The sequence below is a fragment of the Callospermophilus lateralis genome, chromosome 1 (assembly GCF_048772815.1).
Source record: "Callospermophilus lateralis isolate mCalLat2 chromosome 1, mCalLat2.hap1, whole genome shotgun sequence".
NCBI lineage: Eukaryota > Metazoa > Chordata > Mammalia > Rodentia > Sciuridae > Callospermophilus > Callospermophilus lateralis.
In genome coordinates this window covers 147,740,554-147,759,528 of record NC_135305.1, presented here as the reverse complement: position 1 = coordinate 147,759,528, position 18,975 = coordinate 147,740,554, and the positions used below count along the sequence as shown (strand labels likewise).

Here is an 18,975-nt window from a genome sequence, read left to right as displayed (position 1 = left end):
CAAACTAAATATCGGGTGTCATTGAATGAGCGTCCTCATACAGATGACAGAACTTAAAGTCTCAATCAATACCCAGAGTTGGTACAAATCCTGGACAATCTAGGCTGCACAAGTATTTTCCACCAGGATCGTATAAGCTGTTGTGTTCCTGATTAGTTCCTAAGGATTCTGGCACTCAAAGATCACATCCCCAATTTGGTTCAAACACTGGGATCCCCAAACCCAACAGTAGAAGATAACTTCTAAGAATAAAACTTGTTAAAAGATACACACACACACACACACACACACACACACACATTATTTTTAAATAAGATAATCATTATGCACTAGAGATATTAGCTGATGGTGGTAAGGCCAGCATCCAAATTGAATCAGAATGAACAAGGTACCCATTTAGGAAACACCAAACCCAATCAGCTGCATTGTACCCTGCCCACAGGAGAGGGCACCCTGACCAGAAGGCGTGAGTATACCCATCTGCTTGGCAGGTACAGAACGTTACTGGGAGAACCATGTGTACGTGGCTGACATTAGCTACGAAAACTCATTCAGCTTTCTAGGCTCGGAATCCAGGCCCACCAAGCAGCCTTCTAAGAGTAATAGGGTTTTCTAAGTAGAATTCCCTAAAGGAGAAAGAAAACAGGAGGACTGGCCACCCAGAATGCCCTAGTTAACTTGGCACTTGATTCTCTCTAAGTTGCTGATGAGTTGGCATTTTACTTTTAAGACTCTTGCAAGCTTTGTTAACCTTGTGAGAATGCTTGGCTGTGGGAAAAAAACTAAGAAGTCTCATTTTCAGACTCCCAGAAAGAACCAAGTTCCAAGTCCAGTGAAGCCCCTCCAAGCTCTACCTCCTGACAACACAACCAGCTGAGTAACTCAGTCTCTCAGAAAGAGCAGGTAAGACAGGTCCTTCTTAGAGAAAGAACCTCTGACTCGGAAGACTGTCCCATCCAGCTCATGCCAGAGGCATACAAAGGACATGAAGCAGAATCTCCAGCTTAAAATAAAGATAACACCAATGAGTTTAACCAAAATAAAAAACAGAAATATGGTAGCAAGACTGCTGTAAGATAGAAGATCATCGTCATCATCATTATTATTATTTTAATGACTATTAAAAATGAATGTAGAAGACCCAGGTAAACAAACTGGCTGAAATAGAATTTTTTAACATGATTGTTTTAAAAAGATGGAAGAAACATAAATAAAGGAGGAGTTTTTCAGGGTACCAAGGAAAGCTCAGATATTACCAGTCAAGCTTACATACTAATTCCAACATAGGAAAAGTCTACCTGAGCCAATTTGCTGCCCATTAATTATCTCTGGATGGCTTGTTCCCTCTTGGAGTCTCTAAGAGTGAGCAAAGGTCCTCAGTGCCACACTCACCCCAGCCCAGACCTTCTGAGCCTCCTGGACCTACCGTGAGAGCCTGGATCTCCTCTTCCGCTTCTGCTGTGGTCTCCTCCAGCTCTGTCTTGGCTTGCCGAAGCTGGCTCTCCAGGGCAGCCCGGGCGGCCTGCAGGGCTGTCAGCTGGGACTCGCGCTCCTGCAGGGACAGCTGCAGCTCCGTGAGCTGGCGCTTGAGCTCCAGTTTCTGCTCCTCGTGCTCCAGGCTGACCTGAGGAAAGACAAGGGAAAGTGAAGACCCTCGAGCTGCTCGACCTACAAGCTTAAACCTGCTCTTGGAACCATCTTCCAGGGACTCATTAGGGGCAGGGAAATGCAAGAAAATGAGCCTGACTTCCAGGTGTTTCAGAAATCAGCAGAACTGAGAGCACACGGGAGGATGCACAGCTGGCCCTCCAGATCCTTAGCTTCTGCCCGAGTTCAACCAACCATGGATTGAAAATATTTGGAGAAAAATAAATTGCATATTTACTCAACATGCACAGACTTATCATTATTCCCTAAATAATACAGTCTAGCAGCTAGGCACAGAGCATTTGCATTGTATTAGGTATTTCTAAGTAATCTAGGGACGAGTTAAAGTATATAAGAGGATGCATGTAGATTCTATGCAAACACTTCTCCATTTTATAAGACACTGAGCAGCTGCAGATTTTGGTATCTCTGAGGGATCCTGGAACCAAGGCCCTGAGGATACCAAGACTATATATACTAACCATCCGCTACCTACAAATATTCAAAGGCCTGGGAAAATGAGAAGAATATCAAATGAAAATTACAATTTTTTTTTTTTAGTTATTGATAGACTTTTTTATTTTATTTGTTTATTTATATGCGGTGCTGAGAATCAAACCCAGTGCCTCACATGTGCTAGGCAAATGCTCCACTGCTGAACCCTAGCCCCAGCCCCACAACAGTTATTTTTACTAGAAACACTTAAAGAAATACGAATAGTCTCATATTACTAACAGGAAAGACAATTATAATGTAAATGGAACAGCAAGTGAATTGTACTTATTTCAACTGTTCATGCTCTGACTCGTTCTCATTAGGTGCCCCGCGTTCTTTCCTCACTTTGAGGTAATCTTTCTTCTCTCCATCTGCCTGTCCATCCACCTCCCTACTCAACAGTTCATCCATTCAATTGCTGAAATGTATTCAGCAATTTCTGTGTTAAAAGGAATATGGAGATGAAAGACAGTCTCTGCCTTCAAGTTGGTGAGAAATTAAAAACCATCTACTACCACATATTGTGGTCACTGCAACAATCAGGACATGTGGGGACTTGGAGGGAACATATCGGGGCGGGGGGAGCAAACTCTGAATCTGAATTTACAAGAGTCAAACAAGCAGATAAGAGGGATGGAAAATTCCAGATAGGGGAAGCAAGACACTCAAACATACAGAGGTGAATGAGACCACGGCACTTCTGTTGACCTAACAGACACTGGCAAGGTCGTTCTAGGGACCAAGGCCAAGCAAATGAGAGATGCCCTCTGCCTTCAGGGGCTCACTGTCTAAGGAGACTGCCAAGAGAAACCCAGGTGGTGACCTCAGCACATCAGGCTGTAGGGTCCAGAGGAGCCTTCCTGCTGAGAAGCCTCCCTAGCAAAGGTGGCATCCAAGTCTAAAGGCCACAGGCACAAAGAGAAGGAGGACTTATAAAAACATTGACCAACAGGATCTGGCAGTCAACTTGAGCTGGGGCAGTGAACAAAGGACAGAGGGGAGTTAGGTAGAGTGAGGCCAGAGGTCACGACGGGGAGGAGCAGGGAAGAGCCAGTGAGAGGAGACAGGTACCAAAGTCCATGCTAAGGGGTTGAACCCGAGTTCCCTGTGAGACAACGGGTCAGAAACTCATAAGAAAGACCTCGCTGGAGATCCAGATCTGGGGCTTCATAGCAAACCAGTGAGAGAATCGTGCTCTACAGCCTCTCTAGTAATGATGGCAACTACAACGCTGTGGTGTTAGCAAATGGTGCCTACGACGTGCTGGGCGGTGCGTAAACTCACCGCACCTCGTAAAACCCAACAAGGGAGGTATGCTATCCCCTCCACTTACAGATAAGCGCACTTGGTAGTGAGACATCAGACCACTGGGCAAATGTCACAAAGCTAAAGATGGCAGGGGTAGCATTCCAACTCAGGAACTCTGGCTCAAGCCCATGCTAGCAAAGACTGTGTTATGTCTATTAGAATGCCAGCATCAGGGCACTGAGACTCTAACAGTTAGCCTGAACATCCCTGATGCCCCTCAGCAAAACCACGAGAGGTAGGAAGAGCGAGTCCAGTGCCTTCGAGTTGAGGCTAGGGCCTTTGCCCTCGGTCTCAACAGCAGCGTGTTGCTAGGAGGAGATGGACTGGCCTTGTTCTATTTAAAGCTAACTCTAAAACACCCAGGGAGAATACAGAGCCTAAGCCTCTCATGAAACATTTTTAAGTTTCTTCTATCATCCCAGGGCCACTAATTATACTAATTTTAAAAGAAGAAAAGCAGCAAGCTTCCATGGGGTCATTTTAACTGTCCAGATGTGCTACAGCCGCAGGACAGGCTTGGTAAGACACACGTGTGTATGTGGAAAGGGAAGGAAAGAGACAGCCAGTCCCAGCTCCCAGGCTGAAGAACTCTGCCTGGGTTATTTACACCCACACCTGAGGCTGACTCTGCCAGCAAACGTAACAAGATCACGAAAGGTTTGGACATCCCAGAACAAGGGCTCTCCAATTCCAGGGAGCGTATGAATCACCCAGGTGCTTGTTAAAAACGCAAATTCCTGTACTCCTTTCCAATTTCATTTTCAAAAGCTAAAGATGACATAAAGGATGCTACACTTTACCATGCTCCAGATGATTCTAATGGAGGGTCTGCACTGCTGACAGACATGAGATTATACATTTTTTTTTTCTGTCCTTTGGAGAAGAGGCTTGATTTTAATACTCAAGTACAAATTAAGATACACCACAACACTAGTATTCCTCAAGGTCTAATCCTCCGACCTGTTTGCTTAATAGTCTTTTCCTTAAGGAAGAGCATCAGCTTTCTGAAGAACTCCATCACAAATATCTGAGCACCTACTGCACCCTAGACATGTCCTTCACTCCCAGCCCTCATCCTACTTCCAACAACTGCTCTCTGTACCTCCAGTCCTGCTTCTGTAGGTTCAGCTAATCCTGGCCACCCGGCTGAAAGCCCCCAAGATCAGGAACAGTCTGTCCTCACCACCGTATCCCTATGCTAATCACTGGCACACAGCAGGAATTTAATAAATACACAGTGAATGCACAATGTGACTTTATGGCTTCAACACAGCTACAATCAAAGTTGCTCCACTTTCCTCTCAAAAACCTGGTTTCTCTTCCAAGCTTCTGTGTATCTCTGAAAAGAACTACTTCCATGAAGCCAGCTAAGTTTGGCTGTGTCTATTAATCTACACACTCAGCACTGCCACACAGCATGCGTGGACGACCCGGTGAGGCCCTCATTCCTCCTGCTGAAGGAGGAATCACTCCATTCCCATTTGACAGATGCACCAATTTACATAATCCCCATGTGAGCCAGGGAGGAGATACAATGACATTTTACAGATGAGGAAACTAACGCACAGAGATTGAGTAGCTTGCAAAACTAAAAAAGAGGTCATAAAACTAATAGGAAGTCTAAGCCACTAAGAGGTGAATTCTAAGCCAAATCCATGGGGTCCACTCTGTTCCTGGTCACCATACACAATGCCTCCTGTGTATGTACAGGCTGATGCTTGGAAGCAGGCTAGTTTGGAGCCTAAGTCCCCCATCCCCTCCTAAAAGCTCGGGAGACCACCCCTCGCTCTCACCTCCCTCAGCCTGGTCTCCAGCTCCAGCAGCCGACTCTTGTCACTGTGATCTTGGTGGCTGATTTTCTCCAGCTGTTCTTCCAGCTTTCGGTTCTGGGCCTCCAATTTCCCAGCCTGCGTCTCCAGGTAAAACTTCTGCTGCCTGAGTTCTGAAATCATCTCTTCCTGGGCCTTCCTGGTAGGGGTGGTGGGAGGATCCAAACAAAATCACAGCCACATCAGAGGTGAACACATCTCCTCAGGACAGACAGAAACAGAGTGAGACGCGAGTCCTCATTAAGCAGACTGTAGTGGTTCTGAAGTTATCTCCCTCCTGATCTGGCCTCATAGGCATGAGCCAGGCCTGGGGATCCTAAAAACCATTTGGTCACCACTGCCAGAGTCCCTCACCTATGGGGTTAGGGGTGGTCAAGACAGATGCAAAATATGCTAACAGTTCATTCACAGGGTAGGCCTTTTGAGTTTTGAGAGCTGCTACAGGAGAGCAGAAAGGGGCCTCCTCAGAGCATAGGAGTGCCCCCAGTAGCTCATTAACACAGGTTCTGGGAAAGAAACTGGAATGCGAAGAAATAATGCTATCTTTCCTCCTCTCCGCTAAACTGCTTGCAAACATCACAAACCTTAGTGACTCAAAGACCAAATCCAGCCCACCAAACTGCTTAAGATTAAAATGGGAATCTATGGGGGAAAAATCAGAGAGACTGTAATTCTCTGGGTAGAGAGATTATGATCCAAGTGCTCCTGAAGACAGTCCTTACTGAACCCCAGCCCTCCCACCCTGGGGTGCAGCCTAACCACAGCAAAATGATGCCTGACAGGGTACACAGAAGATCACCTCTCATTGCAAGAGGCAAGACTAGGAAAGGAGGACAGCACCTTTCCAAAAGCAAATGATAAACAGTCTTATTAAAGCAAAACACTCTAATTTGAGGTGGTAATTTGAGGCATTTAAGAAAACCCAACTCAAAAGAAAGGCCATGGTGAAGTGAGACCACTAAAGAGGACAAAATTATACAAGCATAGGCAGGCTAGGCCAAAGTACAGAAGTAATTAACTCTGCTCCAGCTCCATCAGAGAGAAGGAAAACAGAGTTTATGTGCCAGAGGAGAAGACCAAAACATAAAAACGTACACAGTTAGAACCTGAACACTTACATGTTCCTTTGGGTGAAGAGACTGCTGTTTGCTGCCAGTTTATTGGCTTCAGACAGTTCCACAATCCTCTGTTCCAGGGATCTGATCTTGGAATCCATAGCATTGATCATCTGAAACACAAGGACCTCTGACCCTCACACTCAGAGTTATACCAGAATGGGATTCACATGGGCCAGGTGAGCCAGGGTAAAGTCTCTCTGAAATGCCAGCAGTTTGGCCACAGGTAACAAGTGCACCAACTAGTCTGTACCCTAAAGATCACAAATGTCACCAAACAGATGGCACTCGGTTGTTTTTCCAACCAAAATTAAACATCTCCACACTAGCTAAGTGGCTGGCATTAAAACCACACAGAAGGACCTGCTCAGGAACCTGGCATGCAGTTCCTGTAAGAAGCAGACCTCTTTACATCCCAGTTGTCATCCACATGTGAGCTGGGCCTGCAGGGCCTCTAACCTCAACCTACAAGTTCATATTTAGAGCATCATATTTTTTTCTTTTTTAAAAATATTTTTAAAAATCTTTTTTGTAGTTGCAGATGAAAAGCATGCCTTTATTTTATTTATTTTTATGTGGTGCTAAGGATCTAATCCAGTGCCTCACACATGCTAGGTAAATGCTCTGCCATTTTGAGCTATAGCCCCAGCCCTAGAGCACCATATTTTTCTACTTCATAGTTTCCACAACTTATTGAATCATAAGAACCAGGGTGGAGTAGGATTGGCACTGGTTAAAGTTATACCTTCTCAGGACCCCCAGACACACACACACACACACACACACACACACACACACACACACACACTTAGAGGGTCTAATGTGGAGAGTTTCAACAGAGTCTGAGGTAATATGAATACAGTATCAACAAGCATCACAGGTGAATCCTATGAGCTGCGAGTTTCTGAAACAACGGACTATGAGGATTAGCAAGGAGAGAGATGCAGGAGAACAAGGACCATCTTGTCAGGGGCATTCTGAGGGACCACATCCTAGTGGGTACAGATGAGCATGGGTTTTAAAGAAGAGCAAGCACGGCCACCTGGAGCCATGGCTCCGTTGCCTTCAGGACAGAAAGCAGTTTCAAAGGTAGCTTCCTATTACCTATAGGACTGCACAGGGATAAGTCACCAGATGAAATGGAGTCACCTCAAATGAGTGACTCTTGGCAGGTTTTAAAAACCCTCCTTGAAAAAAATGGGCTCTTTGAGCCCTTCTACCTACCGCCTTCTGCTCGCTGAGAATCTTGCCCTTCTCGTGGGCCTCCTCCTCGTGTCTCTGCATCAGGTTCTCCAGGCTCTCCTTATCTGCCAAGTCTTTCTTTATCTGATTGTCCAACACCTACAGAAACGAGAGAAGTCGCCAACATCACAGGTAGCCAAGCGGGGAGCTGAGGGAGCCCAAACAAGGGCACTTGAGAAAAAAGGAGGAGGGGAGGGGGAAGCGCAGAGAAGCAAGGGCCTCCAAACTCTAGAGCTAAGAGAAGGCCAAAATCAGGAGGTGTCCGTCTGTCAAACAGGATGAGATTAGGAACTCAAGGACCAACATTGAATGGCAAGTCACAGACAGATTTGAACTAGGAACTTATGTGAAAGTCAGCAGCCAAACAGATCAGAGCAGTACGTCCAGAATGAGGCAGACTCCAGAATGAGCGGGAGGAAAAGATCTCTCCAGTGATCTAGAAAATAAAGTTCCTATAACTTTCAAATATTACGACTTTTTCTCAGCCAATGCACCAGTAGCTTTCAAAACATTGCTTATTCCTAATTGTACAGAATGAATTCTGGGTTCTCCTGGGATGTGTGTGGAGGAACAGGAAGTCTGACCAAGGCTGATATTCAGAAAAGGCCCAGGACAAGAGGATGTTGCCCACCCATGAGGTAGGTGGACAGGCAATGGGTGGGAAAGACAACATAAAAGAATGCGGGGGAAATGCCACTTTCCTCCATTCTTCTTCTGATCCAGCTAGGGGGGAAGAAGTTATTGGGAACAGAAACTTTTCCCAGGGGAAGAGAAACCATGTATTCTCTGAACCAAGAACATCACTGTAAGCACCTACTATTCCCAAGAGGAAAAAAATAACAGTGATGGTGTCTGTCACCAAGCACCAGCTTGATCTAATGTTCTGCAGGGCACACCCAGCCCTGCCAGTTGCCAAAACAATAAGTGAAAAAGAAAGGAAGAAAGAAGACCTTATAAATTGCCCAAGCCTTTGACCACGACTCTATGTCTCTCATCACAGAGGATCCATTCTGCTTCCACAAATGGCACCAACTGCATCAAGAAGGACAACAGGATACTGGGAATAAAGCTGAAAGAATTGGGGTCACGGACGGGATTGAAATGTGCCTTTCCCACAATGTCTATTGTGAAGGGGCCTGCATAGCTCATGGGGATATCGTCCCTAAAAACAGCCAGTCCACAGGGAAGGGGTCCACATGATAAAGGAAAGAACAGATTTCAAAGAGGGCTTTAAACCAAAACTGATAGATGAAAAAAAAATAATAAATAGAATAGGAGTTGGTGGAGAGGAGCAAAAGGTGGAGAGCAGGGTCATGGGAGGAGGGAAGCAGCTCAATAGGATGATAGGCCGCCAACTCTCTTGGACATCTGAGGGTGATGCTAAAATTATGAGCCAGAGCAGGGCAGAATCTAGGGTATGATCATAATTATTACCAAAATGGCCTTACATAAGCTAGAACAAGGCACAAAAAGCAGAAAAGGTTAAAAAGGAATGGTTTTGTACAGATTCCAGTAGGGCACACGGAAGAAAACAGATCTTCCCTTAACACTCCCTGGGATCTATAAAACAAAGGTCTTTCTCTCTAGAAGGTAGCAGAGATCATATAATAAGCTCCTTTTTCATGAGGAGCTAAGGCAACAAAAGACATGTGCAGGAAAATAATCTGTTCTAAGTAAGACCTTGACTTTGGCAGTGATGGATACCAATGAGAGGTCTTGTGGACCAAAGAGACAAGCCTCTATCGTGACTGGGAAGCATCTCTCACCTTGACAGGACTCAACTGGCAGAAGGACAAACAAGAAGATGTAGTGGTTTGGGAGATGAGCAAGGACTCTGTTTGAAATGAGGGACCAGTGAAGACACCTAAATCAACCCAAGACAAGCATGGCTTTTGGCAGGAATGACAGTTTAATCACTCAAATCACAGAAAGGGCTTTACAAAGGGTCATGGTCATCATACTAAGGTGCCTTGGACTACTGTATACAGTCTCATTATTTTCTGAAAACTAGTTTATTACAAAGATAAAAGCCTGGAAGCCAGTAAGAGTTCCAAACTAAAGTTTAAAATTCATTAAAGTAGGGCAGTTCACAGGAGAAAACTTCTTCTTCTTCTTCTTTTTTTTTTTTTTGGTACTGGGGATTAAACTCAGGGGCACTCCACCACGGAGCCACATCCCCAGCCCTTTTTTTTTGTATTTTACTTAGAGACAGGGTCTCACTGAGTTGCTTAGCACCCTTGCTTTTGCTAAGGCTGGCTTTGAACTTGTGATCCTCCTGCCTCAGCCTCCTGAGCTGCCCCCGAGCCGCTGGGATTAGAGTCGTGCGCCATTGTGCCCGGCGAGAACACTTTGAGGTCACTTCTGGGTTATTTCATACATATACATGTATATGCATATATATATACAAATACATGGACATATATACATATTTTTTATTTGTTTGTTTGTTGTTGTTTTCTTCTTTCTGCAGTGCTGAGGATTGAATCCAGGGCTCAGGTCTGGTAGGTAAATGCTCTGCCACTGAGCTATACCCCCAACCCTTTTTATTTTTTATTTTGAGACAGCATCTTGTTAAGTTGCCCAGGCTGACATTGAACTTGTGATCCCCCTGACTCAACCATCAAGCCTAACTCCTACACTTCTTTTAATAAAAAATAACTGAAGTCAAGTCAGGAGTAAAAGAAGAAAGACGCCCAGGTGGTGCTGGTGGCAACGCTGTGTGAGCACGTACATGTTAGTCTCATCCCCAAGAAAGGGCCACTCAACAGAGGATTCCAGCTCTGGAAGTCCATGTCAAGTCTGTCATAAAAGTTAACAGTCTCCTTCAACATCCGGACTGGGAAGGGGAAGAGATAATGCTGAGACATAAGGACCAACATTTGATTCTCAAGAACCCAACAGTGGATTAAAGGCCTGGGGAAAACTGTAATGGAAACCCGCTGTGATTTTAAAATGCAACTGATAGGCTGACATGTTTCTGAAAATACAGTGGGCCAAACGAACAGGGCCAGCCCTCCTCCAGAACATGATCTAGAATTATAGATAAAATACAGAAATGTTTTCCCAGAAGTATCTATAAGCTGGCAAGAGAATCAAGATATCATAGACAAAAAAATAAATAAATAAATAAAATAAAGGAAAACAGAAACTGGGAGAGGTAAGAAAGATATAAAGCTGTTTTTAACCTGAGGCATTTGCTCAACCAAATGAACTTGAGCTTCAGTTCTGACAGCCTCAAACATCAAGAAGAGACAGAAATCAAAAGCCAAGAGTTACCCATTATGGTGGGTGCACATTTTCATCCAAACCTTAAAAAATTCCCATTAATAATTTTCCAAGGAAAATGAACAGCATACCAGGCACACAAAAGGAAACAGGCACTGTGAGGGAAGGGCAGGGATGAAAACAGCAGAGTGAAAGCAGACCTTTGAAGCACAGATCATCAAACAACGACATTTCATGCATATCAAGAAATAAAAGACTTTAAAAAATAAACGACTTGAAAATAAAAACATGGAATTTAAAAGTATTGTTTTAAACAATCTAGCAAACTTGGGAATGAACCAAACAGAAATTCTAAAAATGTACTATCTGGACATGATAGCACATGCCTGTAATCCCAGTGACTCAGGATGCTGAGAAAGGAGGATCACAAGTTTGAGACCAGCCTGGGTAATTTAGAGAGACCCTGTCTCACAATAAAAATAAAAACGGCTAGGGTGTACTCAGTGATAAAGTGCTCGTGGATTCAAATCCCAGTACCAAAGTGAAACAAAACAAAAAACTATTACTAAAATTAAAAACTCAGTAACAGGGCTGGGGATGTGGCTCAAGCGGTAATGCGCTCGCCTGGCATGCGTGGGGCACTGGGTTCTATCCTCAGCACCACATAAAAACAAAATAAAGATGGTGTGTCCACCAAAAACTGAAAAAAAAAAAAAAAAAAAAAAAACAACTCAGTAACAGATTAGACACTGCTAAGAAAGAATTAGTAAACTGGAAAACAAGTCAGAAGAACTTACCCAAATGTAGCACAAAGAGACAAACAAATGGAAAATAAGAGAAAGGACAGATTTGAGGTGATATAACACACACCTAATCAAATTCCAAAAAGGAAAGACAGAAGAGATAATAATCATCAAGTTCTTAGAATTGATCAAAAAAGACATTAACCTATTCAATACTCCATTAAATCTCAAGCAGGACAAATCAAAAGAAATCCACATCTAGACACCTCACACTAAAACTTCAGAATTAAAAATGCAGCAAAATTTTAAAGAAAAACAATAGATTATTTTCAAAGAGAACAATGTAGACTGACAGATGACTTCATAATGACAATATTAAGAGCCCAAGTTAATGGAATGTGTCTTCCAAGAGTGTTTGTTACAAGAAGACAACAGCCAATGTACACTTTGATCCCATCAAAACCTCTTTAGAATAAGAATGAAAAATAATCACATGTTCAGACAAACACAGAAGACAGCTTGTCACCAGCAGTTCAGCACTAAAGCAAGTTCTCAAGGATACACTTTAAACAGAAGGGAAAGAAGCTGAGGTTTGAGATGCAGGAAGAAAATTAAAAAGTAAGGAATGTGGTGCATGCATGGCTAAATCTAAATTATCATAAACTAGCAAGGCCCGGTGGTGCACGCCTATAATCCCAGTGGTTCGGGTGGCTGAGGCAGGAGGATCACAAGTTCAAAGCCAGCATCAGCAAAAGTGAGGCTCTAAGCAATTCAGTGAGACCCTGTCTCTAAATGAAATATAAAAAGGGCTGGGGTTATGGCTCAGTGGTGGAGTGCCTCTGAGTTCAATCCCTGGTACCAAAAAAAAAAAATCTAAATTATCATAAACTGAGTGGTAGCAGTCTTTAAAAAATGTTTTAATGGAATTGAAATATATAATGGCCCAAAAAATTTTTTTGAACTTCAGACCCCAAAACTTCCCATCATGGAGTGAGTATAGCATTTACCCCAAACAGTTCTTTGGTTTGCCAAGAAGTGGCCCTAAGTACCCAGGAAGAGAAGAAAGCCATATGGTCCTATAGAAGGAAGGCCAGAGAAGACCAGAAAGTATCTTTACTTTAATTTTTTCCTCGTAGTGCTGTTCTTTCTGCTTCAGGTGTACTTCTAGGTGCTGGGCTGAGACTTGGGCCTCCCGGTGTTTTTCCTCCAGCTCCTGGACACGAAAGAAGAGATGGTCAGGTGTGCCAAAGGAAGGACACAGCCAATGTACCTTAGACACCCACAGGAAACAAGACTTTGGCACAGGTGCCACAGGTAACAGGTAGCTGCTTCTCCATTACTAGCCTAAGGCTCTCAGGAAGGAAACCACCACAGTGCCTTGGCCCTGGTTTTCCAAGTCCAAGTATTCACACCACATATGTATACACAGCTTTGAGGCTGTGAGGCCTGGGATCAGAAATATGTCAGCACGACAGGTCACACAAAGGCAGCTATTCAACTTTGCACGGAGAAATGAGGATTACAAGGCAACACTTGGAAGTTTGGTCAGCACAGAGCCCTTGATCACTGTCTTGAGCCTCAGGCCATTTTCACTCTTATGGCAGCCTTAAATGAGAAAAGTAATTTTGATTTATTATGATGATCAACAACATTTTGTGTTTCGTTCATTAACAAAATTATTGCTCAAGAACCCTAGCTAAAAAGGAAAACTAATGTTACAATTCGAACACTTTGAGATCTGAATGATTATTTTAGCCAGCTGCCATGTGGAGAATGTGAAGATCAGGAGATGTGTATGTGACATAACGTAGACAGGAAACAATGCTCATGGGAACAAACACAAAACACACTGGTAATAATGACAAAAAATACATGCATTTGTATTAAAGATGGGAAGAGAATCTGGAGTAATATAAATAACTTAAATTGAGGTTTGCCGAGTCCTTTTATTGTTAAGCTTTCTGCTTTTAAATAAAATTGTAATTCATTTGAAAATTATAGCAACTCATTTGCCAATGTATTATAAACTGATCTTTTAAAGGTAGTATTCAATTCATTGAACCATTCTCTAAATGCACAGAGAGCTGCATCTAAGTTAATTCTTATGAATCTGGACCCATTAGTTAATTACTGATATCAAAAGTCATTACTCCAAGTTTTCATCTCTTCGCACTATTATGAAATTTTTCTTTGAAGTGGAAGCAATTATGGGAATTTTGAAGAATGAGGAAATTATACAGGATATGTCCATAAAATGGGAGGAAAAAAGTACTTTGCGATTCACATGCACATAAAATGTTAGTGATTAAGCTTTTGAAATTTTAAAATCTGCAAGCATGGGCTTTGTTTGGGGGCCATTGAAATGCTCAATCTTAAGACCAGGTGCACAAAATCTACTGCAATATAACAGATGTGATCTTGTAAAGTTGAACGTAAACAGGATTCTAATTAATAAAAACATTGTTAAGGGCTTTATGTGTACTCGCTAAAGTATTGCCTGCAATGACTTCTCTGATTAAAGCAAAAGACTTTGCTGTAATAAGAGTCCCAATTATCTGTTTTGAAAGTTCTTATCAGAATAGCAAATATTTTAAAGCAAAATGACATTTTGGAGTCTGTTTCTAAGCATCACCATTACGTAACAGTATTAAGGACCACTCTTTGCCCATGTCCTAGATACTCTGCAGCCTCAGCACAGGGTTCTTGAGCAAAAGGCACCTTCTTATTAAATGAAGTCACAACCACAAAGGTACTTGGGCAGGTGGCAAGATAAATTCGGACAAAGAAATCCACTTGTTTTTCCTTTCAGTTAGAAATCACTTGATAAGCATCTTTTCTTATTTCAGTCTTCATAACATGGCACAGAAAAGGAAATCAGAATCTAAAAATAGGTCCAAAATCAGATACTGAGACTGATGACTTTATGACCAAATTTCTGGTCTACACATGAATAGGAGTTTATAACACATAATCCAGGAGTGCAGGACCCTATACTGTTACATTTTAATTACCAAAAAACCTTTGGAGAAACAGAAATAAAAAATCTGGCTGTTTGGTGGTTTGGCATTTTTTGTTGTTGTTGTCATTTTTCAAATGGATCTTTTTCTATATGTTTGGATCGACCCTTTAGTCACGTTATACAAAGACTGTTGTTGTTCACTGCTATATTTCCAGCTCCTGGAACAGTGCCTGACACATAGTAGAAGCTCATTAAATATTTGTTGAATGAATGAATGAACACATCACCATTAAACAGAGAAACATTTTGTAACCACAAGAGAGTTAACCACTTTGTACCATACAAGAGATACCGGTGGTGGAATCTAATCTTATTCACGATAAAATTTCACATACTTGACGATAGCCAAGAGAAACTTAGATGATGGAACAAGAGGACAGAAAGGGTAGACTAACAGTCACATTCGTCTTTGTGTGCAGACATATAAATATATAGTATGTGTGTATATATATATATATACACACACACATGAAGACTGGGTGTCAAGGGAAAACAACTCAACCAATCCCTCTTTTACCTGTTTGTTCAAGAACATCCATATATTCACTGGTATACACAAACGAGAAACAGTGTCAAGTGTCAGGGTGTTGGGGTTTGATGTTAAGTACTGTATGAGCCTATAAGTTGGCCATTCTTTAGTTCATATAGTGGCTGGCGCCTCATTTCCCAGAGGTGATGCGAAGAGAGAGAGATGACTTGGCCTGCCCTCCACCTCACCTTTCGTGGAGAGGAACCACCCAATTACTTTGGAGCCTTGCCAAGGGGTAGGACAGGAGGGAGTTATGAAGGGATCCCAGGTCACCACTGAGTCTTTCAAATGTGATATCAAATTTCTGGTTTGGGGACTGAGACCCAAGGAGAGAGCCCTTCGTGGGCCTGCCTTCTTCCCTGGCAGGGACAAAACTTCAACGTAACTGCACCTTGAGCCACCTGGGCCTTCCTCCATCAGGTTAATTTGGCCATCAGAGCGTGAGAGAGAATCAGGATAAGAAACCTTAAAAAAGACCTGCCATATCTAAGGAAATTGAAAAAAATAATAATAATAACCAACTGTAGCAGAAAAAGTGAGTGGGTGAACATGGATCTATGACAAATACTACTCTGAGAAAAATAATTCTGTATGACTAATTTCTTCTCTCAAAGCAAGAACACAGGTTTCAGCCTTAAAGGTCTAAAACCCCAACAGCTTTTTAAACTGGCAATGCAAGGTTAATGGCCATACAAAGCTCTGCTAATAGAAGGATGTAAATGCTCCTATAAAAATATATCAAAAATAATAGATGTATGTTCGACTAAAATAAAAAATGCCAGGCAGTAGCAAACAGAGCAAAAAATAGTACTGAGGGATCTATTACCAGTGCCGAAACATCCGATATTAGGTCATTCATACTGTTCTGGGATGTGGTACACACTGAAACCACCTCTCTTAATTCACCAAGTTGGTGAAACCTCCCATGTGATAGCATTTAATTCTCCTCCTTACCCCCTTCCCTTTGCAACCTCTGACCTGTTATCTTTGAACTTTCCAACTTTCATTCCTGCTCACCAGAATTTTATCAGCCATCTGCTGGATCTGTTGGGATTTTGTCTGGATGTCATCCTTCAGTCTGTTTTCTCTACGCTCCATGGTCTCTAGTCTCTTTACCTTGTTCTCCAGAGAATGGCGGCGTTCCTGTAGATCATGAATCAATCAGAGAGTTTTAATGGAGCAACCGCTACGGGCATATCACCTGCACCATGGGAAAGAGCCCTCAAGAAGCATACACTTGAATCAGGAAGAAAAGTCTCAGGCACCTGAAGCAACAGCGAGGAAAATAAGACTCTATGATTCAGGTGCTCAGCTGTGTAGATTACAAGAGTGCATTCATTCATTCAAATATTTACCAAGCACCTACTATCTGCAAAGTACCACACTAGACCTCACGGGAAATACGAGAGGAAGAAGAGCAATCCCTGCCCTTGGAAAGAGAGAAGGGGTACACAAGTCACACCACACAGGCTGAGAGGGGGAAGACCCACAAAGCACACAGGGACAAGCACTGTGGCGGGGACAAGCAGGAAGGGGGACTTTTAACAGCAGAGTGATACAAGTGCGAGCTGTGAGGAGGGATGGTGTGGGGAGGTTTGGAGTGGATGGGGGTAGGGGACAGGAAGGCAGATGGCGTTGCACACAAAGAAGGTCCGCTACCAGAAACATGGAGGTGGTTGAGAGCCAACTTAGGCCCCAAGGAAAGCCAGACTGGCTACAGCACAGGATAGACAGGGGACCAAGCAGCTGAGAAGGTGAAAGGACAGCATTTGTGGGTTAAATGTGAAGAGCTTCCTGTACTAGCTCAGGGGTGCACCTAGGATACATGGGACCCCTGAAATAGTTGGGGTGGGGCAGGGGTCCCCAGGGGCCATGAATCCATGCAAGTGAGGTGGAAGAAGAAGATCAAGAAATCACTCCATTAGTTAGCTAAAAGGAAAAGGGTTGGGACCAGATGGCAAAAGGTACGGCAAGAGGGGGTGAAGGAGAGGGAGGGAGCATCTCTTATGGGGCTGAGTGACTCACTGAATGGCAGGGTCCAAGGACTCAGAGAGGACATCAAGGTTTCAAGCCTAGTGTGACCAGAAGAATGATGGTGGCCCTGACTGGTAGGAGAAAACTAAAAAGGGGAACCAGCTTGTGGGGAAAGAGACTCGACTAAGTTCATTCTAAATTTAAGGCACTGTTCAGACATCCAGCTAGGATTTCAGGGGAGCAACGGGAAATAGAGCCAGGAAAGAGCCACAAAGAGCCACATACCAGCAGATTCCCACCCAGACTGTGACGGGAAATGAAAAGACCCAGCAGGAGAAGAAACAACTACAGCACATGCATTCTGCGGGACAATCACCAAGGGCTGGGGAGGCAGAGACGAGCAAAGAAGTGTCACTTTTTACCCTACACTTATCTGTGCAGTTTTAAGTTTTGACAGTGAAAAGGCACTCCCATATTTTCTGTGTGATTATATAAATGATTTCAAAACAACAACAACAACAACAAAGAATTCAAGGGAGAGAAGAGGCCCCAAAATGTGGATCTGAGAGTCATCCGCACACGAGGAGCAGGGGAAGCCGTGAAGATCAATATGTTATTAACACTGTCGAGAAGACGGCAGGGCAAACAGGAAGGGGAAGGAAAACTCCGAGGTGGCCAGACAGGGGGCCAACACACTATGAATGCTCCCAGATTGGCCAGGAGCTCGAAGGGAAGCAGGCAGACAGGAAAGCGCTTGTGGAGGTATCTTTCACTTTGGAGCTGTGGAGACAGATCTCTTTCCTCTTGGGGAGAAGCTTTCCGGGCCTGTCAAGTTTCAAAGGGATCTTCAGAAGGGAAGCAGTTTGGTCAAACATAAGCAAGTGACGCTCTGCAGTTTCTTTCCCTGGGCACAGCCGAGGCCGGTCGTGCGGGCGCCTGAGGGCAGTCCACTGCGGGCTGGAGGCCCCTGCTCACCTCGGCTTCCACCAGCTTCTTTCTTATGCCTTCAGAAGAGTCTTCTCGGTTCTGCAGCTTCTCCAGCTCCCTCTCGGCTCGCTCCTTGGCCTGGCGGATGTTCTGCAGCAGCTCGGTGGCCTCTGTGCTGGCTTTTACCGCCTGCGAGGAAAGAAGGTGCAGGGCACAGAAGTCCAAATCCACTCAGTGAAAAAGATGGTGACATTCCCTAAGTGGTATTTTCAGGGAACACTGAGAGTACACTCTCTCCATCTCCCAAAACAGTAAAAGCGTTCTTTCTATTCTGTATTCCATCTATGCTAAGGTGCTACTTTATTTTTAACATCCCTGAATTTGGAATGCATCCTACAATGAAGATTGATGCATTTTTCTTTCTTGTAGTACATAAAATAATGGTGTACCTGATAATCATTTGCATCTTTAATTCAATGTAATGTCGTGAATGCAAACAAAAGGTCTAGATGGATTGACCTACCTAGCAACTAAAGTATTTACCTCTGATCATTAATTTCCTTCTTATTTTAATTATCTCATTTGCTAATTTTCCTATGGGGAATTTGCACTACTCTTACAAGAAGAAAACAAGATAAAAGATATAATTTAAATATTTTTCTTTAAATAAGTCCCTTTCAAAGGTTAGGCATAGTATTAATGATAATTCACAAAATCCATATTTACAGGGAAAAAAACTAAACCTCTTAAAGTTTATTCTGTATTTACTAATTTTTATTTGGGCCATAAATACATTAGTGGTCTTATAGCACCATAGGAAAGGAAAGACCCAAATTCATGAGACTAATAACTTCACACATATTTTGCTTTAAATCAAAATTTTAAAAAGTAGTGGGGCTGGGACTGTAGCTCAGTGGTAGAG

General features: G+C 43.2%; 1 protein-coding gene across 3 annotated transcripts in view; it reads right to left on the bottom strand.

The window, feature by feature from the left end:
• The window catches only part of Cit (citron rho-interacting serine/threonine kinase), a 157,190-nt gene that overhangs the window by 49,995 nt on the left and 88,220 nt on the right, over positions 1-18,975 (bottom strand). For 2 of the 3 annotated variants that reach the window (XM_077108940.1, XM_077108941.1), the window contains exons 16-22: positions 18,102-18,242; positions 16,170-16,295; positions 12,722-12,817; positions 7,619-7,735; positions 6,398-6,507; positions 5,244-5,418; positions 1,427-1,624 (exon numbers count right to left, since the gene is read on the bottom strand). In XM_077108940.1, the coding sequence (XP_076965055.1) occupies positions 1,427-1,624; positions 5,244-5,418; positions 6,398-6,507; positions 7,619-7,735; positions 12,722-12,817; positions 16,170-16,295; positions 18,102-18,242 (963 nt within the window). The remainder of the gene's footprint in view (positions 1-1,426; positions 1,625-5,243; positions 5,419-6,397; positions 6,508-7,618; positions 7,736-12,721; positions 12,818-16,169; positions 16,296-18,101; positions 18,243-18,975) is intronic. The other variant, XM_077108942.1, reaches the window with a different exon arrangement.